Below are 9,636 nucleotides of genomic sequence, written 5' to 3' on the forward strand. Positions count from 1 at the left end.
CAAATGAAAAACAGCATTTATAAGTAATAAAATCCACTTCATACGTGCATACTGAGTTCAAACCCATAGGTGGTGCTGCAACATGTAGCTGATGCTGGTTAATTTAAGTTAATGTTTGCAAACAGATGGAAGACATTGCTATGTAACCAGTTATCTTGTCTATTTGTGCTTGTGTTGCACATCTAGCGTGGCATGATGGATCACAACCATAAAGTCTATGATCACAACAATAAAAAACAAATTAAAGACACTTTACCAAGAGTTATCTTTTTCAGCTTTTCGGCTGATGTGAACATTTTTGTTTGAAAACAAAGATACACATAGATGATACATATTAAACAAAAATATAAATAATATCATATGAGGGATGAAGTAAAACCAAATATGGGGATTCATACATTAATATATACAGAAATATGTACATGTCTCATACTTTCTTAATCACATGACATAGACAAACACAAAGACGACCAAAGGCTCCTAAATCACATAATAAACAAATAAGTGTTTTAACACAACGGGCTGATGTGAATCATGGGGACTGAAGGAAACTCCTCAGCCCTGTTGACCTTATATTAACAAAGTCATGCTTGACCTTTGATTTTTGTTCAACAGTGGCCACTGTGGCCACAAGAGGTAATGAAAGTATGATTCCAAATGCTACACAGAAGTCGGCAGAATGACTCAGCAAAGTCAGTGAGGTTACACAACAACATTTTATCAATAGATTTTTTGATATTTGCAAGTATTAGTCACAAAATCAGACAGCAACAGGTATCACCATATAGACTCTATATGAAGGTGGATGATGCATCTCTACTTCCTCCCTATATGCAGAAATGAAGCCAAAATACTCGAAACAGGTGCCACCATCTTACGGTTTGGACATCATAAGGAGTCAGAGTCTTTGATGTAGTGATCATGTTGTTGCCAATGCATGGACCCAATAATAGGTCAATCTTAGCTGTCAATCACAGCAATGCACCCCATTGTCATAGTATCAATAAATATAAATAATTAAAACTTTAATGGAAATATGATGGCTTTAACAAACATCAGTCTCATAAGAACCTAAAATGAAAGAAATTCTTTGACAAACTTTATTTGATGTGGACTTTTACTTTTTAGTTTAGTCCATGACCTTTGTAGCCCACCACCAGGGGGCAATCAAGATGTTATGGCTTCACTTTCGGGGATCTGTCATGTCATCCATCTTTATATACAATCTATGGATGTAATACCCTGGTGATGAGTTTGAAAAATTGACAATATAAATTCCTTCTTTGCAGTTTTAACATCTGTCGTCATTACTTAATGTCGCTGCTGACACGAATAAAAGATGTACTGTATATGATAAAACATACTGAATTTAAAATGTTCAGTAGAGCATAAGTCAACTATAAAGATTAAGAGGTACATTTAAAAAATGTTATAACAGATAAGTAAAGAAATACCTGTCTTGGTTTTATGACTCTCCAAAATTACATATCAGCACTAAAAATGTCATGAGAAATTATTGATAGTATTTAATTAAAGACATTTTCTGGGACGAATTAAGGTATACTTTTGGTTGCTAATATTTTTAAATTAAACTTAACAGCAAAATGATTGGATTATTACCTGCTCATCTCCAAATTATTATTTTTCAAATGTCAAATATGAATGTGGCTACTTCCTCTGATTGATTGTGAAATCAAAAATTAGATGTAAGGCTCTTAAAGGTCTCTGAAGGTGTTTGCTGTATTAATTTGATATTAGAACATTTTGAATATTTTATATTAGAATATTATATTTAATATTCATTAACATATGTTGGGTATCAGTCATCTATTGTAGTTAAAATATATAAATGTATTAACTATATGGTTGATTTGTAGAATTTTATAAAATAGTCAATTGCATTAAGATATAATTGGTTTGTAAATTACAGCCATACATGTAAAGCTAAATCTAAAAACCACCTATAGTTGAGATAGTAGACACATGTGCATGCAGTAATAAAGCATTGAGAATGATACAATATGACAAGACAACTTTTCTTTGATTCGTTATGACATTTATTGAGCAAATGCTGCTGGGAAATCGTTCATGATGAGTAAAGTCATGGGATTGCAAACAGTAGCACCTCATTTATTTCTGTATTTAAATTCAAGTCCATCCTATATGCATACAACAAATGCATGTATCTGCGCATTTACACTTAAATATATATATTTCTATATATATTTCTATATTTTTATTTTTCAGTTGCACTCAGGTAAACATAACAGACACGGATAAAAAGCATGTTTAAGGCTAAGAGTTTCTTCAGGTTCGTTTAAGCTTCAGTTACTGAATGGATATGGTCTTGTGTTTCTCGCCCCGCCGCCGATTTCCTCACTACGCGTTGTGTGTTTGTTGTTAGTGTCTCATTGGCTCAGTTGGTGTCTTTGTGTGTCATGTAAGGCTTCTCCAGTAAAGCGCGTGTCTACATCCAGGACCCTCCCTGCTGACTGTCGCCCCCTCCCTCCCCTCCTCGAAAATCTTTTAATAATATATCTCTCGCTCTGCCATCCACATCGCATGTATCCCTTTTACATATATATATATATACTCATTTTTACAGTGTATTTCTACCATACATACAGATAAGAGAGGAACGTACTCCCCTCCCCTGAGCTAGCATGCAGAGACCCCCGCCCCCTCCCCCCCACCTGTGAGCTCCCCCTGTAACCAGCGGAAAGGAAAGAAGAAAAAATGAAAAGAGAATAAAACGTCTCAGTCATCTGCTTCTGACCGCATCAGCAGCGAAGGCCGTTTTTAAAGCTTTCACTCAACATGCATTTTTGAATCTTGTTGCGTTAGAGGTTTTGGCGTCTCTCTGTGACTTTGTTTTCGTATGATTGAGAGTGGTTATCTTTATTACATCGCTCTAGCTGTATGATTTTTTTCTTTGTTATGTTAGTTGTGGGTGGATTGCTTGTCTTTGCGTCCCCTCCCCCCCTGAACCTCTGACGCCTCCTCATCCCACCGGGAGTCAGCCGTCGGACCTCCTGCTCAGTTGCCCTCGGTCACTTCCTTGACCGACTGTGTGGAGTGCTTCTCCGTCTTCTTGGTGGCCACCAACGTCTCCTGCACCATCTCTTCTACCTCCTTCACCGTCTCGGTCACAGTGACGGACTTGGTGACGTGCTTGGAGCCGTCCTCGCCGGTGGTGATGGTCTCCACGGTCTTGGTGATCACCACCTTCTGGCTGGGGTCGTCCTTATTGGAGCTATCGTCCACGCCGTTAGCGAGCACGTCGTCTTCCTGGCCCTCGTCCTTCTTCCCTTCCTCTTCTGGGCTCTTGTCCAAGGTGCCGTTCATGTCAGCATCCGTCTTTTCTACCTTCTTGTCTTCTGTTGAGTCGCTCTTTTTCTCGGGTTTCTCTTCAGCAGGCTTAGGAGTGTCAGGCTTCTCGGTCTTAAGGGATTCAGGTTTTGGGGATTCAGATTTTGGGGATTCAGCTTTTGGGGTTTCAGCTTTTGTGGATTCAGGTTTTGGGGATTCAGATTTTGGGGATTCAGCTTTTGGGGATTCAGCTTTTGGGGTTTCAGCTTTTGGGGATTCAGCTTTTGGGGATTCAGCTTTTGGGGTTTCAGCTTTAGGGGATTCAGCTTTTGGGGATTCAGCTTTTGGGGATTCAGCTTTTGGGGTTTCAGCTTTTGGAGATTCAACTTTTGGAGATTCAGCTTTTGGGGATTCAATTTTTGGGGATTCAGCTTTTGGGGATTCAGCTTTTGGAGATTCAGCTTTTGGAGATTCAGCTTTTGGGGATTCAGCTTTTGGGGAGACAGATTTCGGGGATTCTGACTTGGGGGACTGAACTTTCGGGGAACCAGGTTTGGGAGATCCGGCCTTAGGTGAGCCTGCCTTGGGAGACTCCGCCTTAGGAGATGCAGGCTTGGGGGACTCAGATTTGGGAGACTGGGGTTTGGGGGATTCAGACTTTGGGGATTCAGGCTTTAGGGATAAAGGTTTTGATGCCACTGTTTTGGCCACCTCTTCCTTCTTGGCTTCAGGTTTTGCAGCTTCTGTTTTTGGAGCTTCTGCCTTGGCTACCTCTTTTTCTGTCTTGTCATCTGCTTTCTCATCGTCTTCCTTTTTGCTTTTTTCTGAATCCTCTTTTTCCTCTTTCTCATCTCCGCTTTTGGATGCTTTGTCATCATCCTGATCACCACCCTCCTCTTCAGCACCAGCTTCCTCTGCTGCTTCCTCCTCTCCTCCGCTGCTCTCCTTGTCTCCAGCCTTCTCTTTGTCGGGAGAGGCTTTAGACTCAGGAGCTTTGGAGCAGAGAACTGTCTCCTCAACCTGTTCTTCCTCTCCTCCCTCTTCATCATCCCCCTTTTCTCCCTCATCCTCTCCCTCACCTTCTTCTTCCTTTTCTCCTTCCTCTCCACCTTCTCCCTCTTCGTCCTCATCGCCACCCTTTGCCTCATCTTCCTCTTCCTCATCTTCTTCCCCCTTAGCAGGTGCGCTGGAGCTTACTTTAGCTTCAGTGGCGCAAATAACTTCCTCCTCTTGTCCTACCTCACCTCCATCTACTTCACCCTCTTCATCCTCACCCTCTGCTTCATCATTCTCTCCACCATCCTTCTCCTCTTCATCCTCCTCGTCCCCTCCTTCCCCTCCGAGCGTGGCCGACAGCTCCTGTGCTATCTCAGCCAGGGCCTCGTCCAGGTCGGACTTGTCATCCTCCACCCTGGTCTCCTCGATGATCTCTTCCACAAACTTGTGCTGCACCTTCAGCTTGGTGGATTCTGATTTGGACTTGGAGACTTTGGCGGGAGTGATCGGCTGGCGATAAGGGAAAGTGCTGAAGTGGGTCTCCTCACCCTCGAGGAGTTTCCTGATAGGAGGAAGAGAAGAGATTCCATGAAAAGTCCATAAATGTTAATTCTAAACTACGCCTCACGTGCCAGATGTGGATCAGTCAATACCTGTATGCAGCAATCTCAATATCCAGGGCCATCTTGACATTGAGAAGGTCCTGGTACTCGCGCAGGTGACGAGCCATCTCCCACTTGGTGCTCTTGAGCTCATTATCCAGCTGGTGAATCGTCTCCTGGGGAAACACGGAGCAAAAACAATGCATGGTTGATTAAATGCATCAAAATCATGCGCCGGACAAAGGATGTGCAGATGGTTCACTGTGCATCGAAAGACTTTTATATAGACTTTAATATAAACCTTGTTCCCTGAGTGTCCTTGCATTAATAATAAAACTCGATTGTATCGTCATCCCTTTTTGTTGTAAGTTATTTCATCTCCATTCACCTCTGCTGTTGATTTAATATATTCTGACGCAATACTGGATTCGAGAGATGTGTGTTCAAGGGCAACCTCCACACTTGTTCAATGCACACAGACACACCCACGCTCCAAAATCTCAGTGATGAGATCGAAGGACAGAGCCAATGAAAGCATCCACCCTTACCTCTGACTCAGCAAAACAGAGAGAGAGAGAGAGAGTAAGCGAGAGGGGAGAGAGAGAGAGAGGGAGGGAGAGAGAGAGGGAGGGAGAGAGAGAGAGAGAGAGAGAGAGAGAGATAGAGAGAGAGAGAGGAGAGAGAGAGAGGAGGGAGGGGGAGGGAGAGAGAGAGAGAGACAGAGTCTGCTGCAGTGTCTCCCTCCCAATCCTTTTCCTATCACTTAGAAATCTCTCTCAGGTCTTTTGAGGACGAGCGAGCGTCTCCTGACAATTACGCAGCAGAATTTCACAAACATTCAACTATGAAGCAGAAATGTAAGAAAATCACGAACTTTGCTTTGTGCTTGAGCGCCTCAAATAAAAACTGCGTCACCAAGCTAGAAATTAATAAAGGTTGTGCACTTTAATTCACTCTATCCATTATATTTATGTCAGCAAAATCCCTCATTATTAAGTTTGAAAGAAATCGCAAATCATATGTTTGAATCACAAAACATGAAATAATAACAATCTAATGTGTAAAAGTTTGATCAAACTCAAGCCGGTGTGCGTGCTTTACGCACGGCTGTGTGGCTCCCTACCTGCAGGCTGGACAGGTCGCTGTTGTGACGGTCCTCGATGTCGTTCAGCTGGCGCTCCAGCGAGTCTCTCGTCCCGCGCACGGATTCCAACTCCACCGTCTTGGACTGCAGCTGGCGGCGGTAGTCGGAGATCTCGTCTCGGGCGGACTTGATGGCGTCCTTGTTCTGCTCCGCAGCGTCGGTGAGCTTGGAGTAGCGGCACATGAACCAGTTCTCCACCTGCTGCAGGTTCTGGTTGGAGTGACCCTCCAGCTCGCAGCGGATCTCCCGCAGCGCCTCGGTGATGTCCGTCTTCTGCAGGTCCTTCCTCTCCACGGTCACCTGGGAAGCCTCGATCTGTGCGATCAGGTCGCTCACCTCTTCCTCGTGGTTGTTGCGGATGAAGGCGATCTCATCCTGCAGCGACTGAACTTTTTTCTCCAACTCGGACTTGACCAACTCCGAGTCGCCCATGTCCTTCTTCAGGACGCGGATGATGGCCTCGGTCTCCTCCCGGATGCGCGCCTCTTCGTCGAAGCGGTCCCTGAGCCGATGGATGTCCTCCTCGATGTGGTCGGTGTCGATCTGGATTTGCGCCTTGTCATGGTGGATCTGCTCCAGCACGGAGCGCAGCTCCTGCAGCTCCTCGTCGTACAGGTCTCCCAGCTGGGAGCGCGACACCTGCTTCTGCCGCAGCGCCTGGATCTCCGCCTCGATCTGCTCGTTCTGCGTCTCCAGGTAATGCACCTTGTCAATGTAAACAACGAAGCGGTCGTTGAGCCCTTGGAGCTGCTCTTTCTCGTTAGATCGCTTGTAGTCTCCGTTCAGGATGGAGGTCTGGTTGTAATCACCGCTGTCGACGGAGCTGAGCACCGTGGAGCTGTAACCGCGGGACACCGGCATGTTCACGCTCCTCTTGTAGGACGCGGCCACGGTGGAGCCGGGGCTCGCTCGGGACCAGGACTGGGAGCGGAAGCCGCTGGAGGGGGTAGCGGAGCGGCTGTAGCCGTAGTTGCTCGTCCTAGTATCCATGGCTCTTCTGAAGGGACTTCCTATCGTGTCCACCGGGTAACTCATCCGGTCAGACTACCGGAGGGGATGTGCGAAGGAATGAGAGGGGAGCCGTCCAGGAGGAGGTGGGTGTGTGTGAGTGTATGTAGGTGAGGGGTGTATGGCTCTCACAGCATCTATGACCAACTCTGTCTGCCCCTTTTATATCTCAGGCTCAGCCACTGACAGGGAGAGTCCAAGCACTTTAGTTCCGTCCATTGATGGGAGGGGAGGGGAGGGGAGGGGAGGGAGGGGGGGGGAGGGGAGGGCGAGTCCCTCTCAGGCTCCTGCTAATGGGCCGAGGTCCCGCTCACTCTGAGCCACGTGGGCTGGAGGATACATGTCTCCAACTTTACATGGATAGAGATATAGATAGATATATGGATGAATAGATAGATAGATAGATATATGGATGGATAGATAGATAGATAGATATATAGATAGATAGATAGATAGATAGATAGATAGATAGATAGATAGATAGATAGATAGATATATGGATGGATAGATAGATAGATAGATAGATAGATAGATAGATAGATAGATAGATAGATAGATAGATAGATAGATGAATAGATAGATAGATAGATAGATATATAGATGGATAGATAGATATATAGAAAGATAGATAGATAGATAGATATATATATAGATGGATAGATAGATATATAGAAAGATAGATATATGGATGATTAGATATATGGATGATTAGATAGATTGATAGATAGATAGATAGATAGATGGATAGATAGATAGATAGATAGATAGATAGATAGATAATCATTGCTGAATTGGTGCAGTCATTTCAGCACCATGGACAGAAAATAAGGGTTTTCCTGTGTGTGTGTGTGTGTGTGTGTGTGTGTGTGTGTGTGTGTGTGTTGGAGTGTGTGTGTGTGTGTGTGGTGTGTTCGGGTGTGTGTGGGTGTGTGTATGTGTGGTCTAGGTATTACTCATGTTGAGGGGATCTAAATCCTCTCAACATGATGGGGATGTGGCTTCCTTATGTCGACAAATGCAAGTCCATCGTAAATTGCATAACGTAAATCATACAATTTTAAGGTGAAGACGTTCTTTACGATTAGTTTACTTTTTGAAATAGGACAGGTTTAGGTTTAGGTTTAGGTTTAGGGTTGGGTTTAGGGTTAGGGTTAGAGTGTGGAAAGTAGCTACTTATAGTTAAGGTTAGTTAAGTGTCCAGGAAATGTTTGTCAATATAGTGTTCCCTGAAGTCATGGCCTATGAGCCTTATTGGTCGAACACATCCGCATTGACACCTCTACTCTTACTGACTCACACACCTCACAGTGTTCATCCAGCTGGGAGGAAGGTAGTTAGTACTGTCTATGTTCAGATAGTTTCACCTGCAGAGCATTGTAATGCTGTATCGGGGAAACATTTACAGAAACACTTGATTGGTGCAATTTTAAGGCATCTTTCTAATTTGAATGGGAGGCACTTCAGTGGAAGACAACCCTGGTCTGGTGATTCGGGTCTCACCGACTTTTATTGATCTCCTATCAACCACCAGGCTTCAGTCTAATCGCAGGTCACGCCGATCAATGAGAAATGATTAACAATCACTGGATCTAATGCAGCAAAAACAGCTGATTCGGTGCTTTCTGAGGATGCTTCACTTAGTGTATTTAACTCTGTAGAAATCAACACGCTTATGGTGCAGCCGTGTAAATCCTGGGTCATTTCAGGTGAACGTTCAGAACAAGGGGCGCTAAACTCAATCTAAATGAGTAGACATTTGTCGCCTGTAAAATGCTGCTCTTTATGGATCTAGAAATGAGAGCATGAAAACTTTTCACTTGGGCCTCCGCTATAAATCACCTGTCTACATTTCCTTGTTCCTGCTTTTCATTGGCTTTCCACTGCGAGCCTCAGACGAGCAGGGCTAATGCATCAGTCCAATTTTAGATCGCTCCAGAGACAGAAAGACAGACGGAGAGAGAGAGAGAGAGAGAGAGAGAGAGAGAGAGAGAGAGAGAGAGAGAGAGAGAGAGAGAGAGAGAGAGAGAGAGAGGTTGGGAGAGATGGTCACAATGACGATCTCCTCCAGTGCCTATTTTAAGCGCTACTATGAATTGTAAATGGAAACGATAACATTCCAGATGCCGCATTCCACAGTCTCCTCACCCGTTGCAGTGGCCGTGCCCTTGACCACCGCCTCACGTCTCTTTTCAGGATGTCGGACGATTTAATTTCATAGCTGGGCCGTTCGCCGGGAGCTTTTTTGGACGTCCCCTACGAGGACGACGATGGCGCGATGTACACGACCGAACGAGGGTGTGTGTGTGTGTGTGTGGGCTGGGCGCTCGACACCGGAGTCTGAGCTCCAGAGCACTGCAGAAGGGTTGGAGCGCTGTCAAGTGGCACTGCAGCACAAACAGGCTCCAGCAGCCAGACGAGCCCATCCCAGTGAACCCCCAGTGAGTCTGCCACTGGCCTCCAGCCTGCAGAGTCTACAGAGTCGATGAGGGTGTGATTGAAAGAGGTCAAGACACTGGCGTCCTGAGGTCACACGCTGCAGAGGCATGTCGTTATTTATGCTGAGTCAGGGTTTAAAAG

The 9,636-nt window shown here is 44.9% G+C and overlaps 1 protein-coding gene across 1 annotated transcript; it reads right to left on the reverse strand.

Moving 5' to 3' along the window:
- Positions 1-3,027: 3,027 nt before the first annotated feature.
- nefma (neurofilament medium chain a) lies at positions 3,028-7,086 on the reverse strand. The gene is made up of 5 exons (XM_053411262.1): positions 6,031-7,086; positions 4,959-5,083; positions 4,066-4,867; positions 3,562-3,831; positions 3,028-3,432 (listed from the first exon to the last, which is right to left on the reverse strand). The coding sequence occupies exons 1-5, from the start codon at positions 7,084-7,086 to the stop codon at positions 3,037-3,039; spliced, it is 2,649 nt and encodes an 882-aa protein (XP_053267237.1). The 3' UTR covers positions 3,028-3,036.
- Positions 7,087-9,636: the final 2,550 nt, after the last annotated feature.

This window comes from Pleuronectes platessa, chromosome 19, assembly GCF_947347685.1.
Source record: "Pleuronectes platessa chromosome 19, fPlePla1.1, whole genome shotgun sequence".
Taxonomy (NCBI): domain Eukaryota; kingdom Metazoa; phylum Chordata; class Actinopteri; order Pleuronectiformes; family Pleuronectidae; genus Pleuronectes; species Pleuronectes platessa.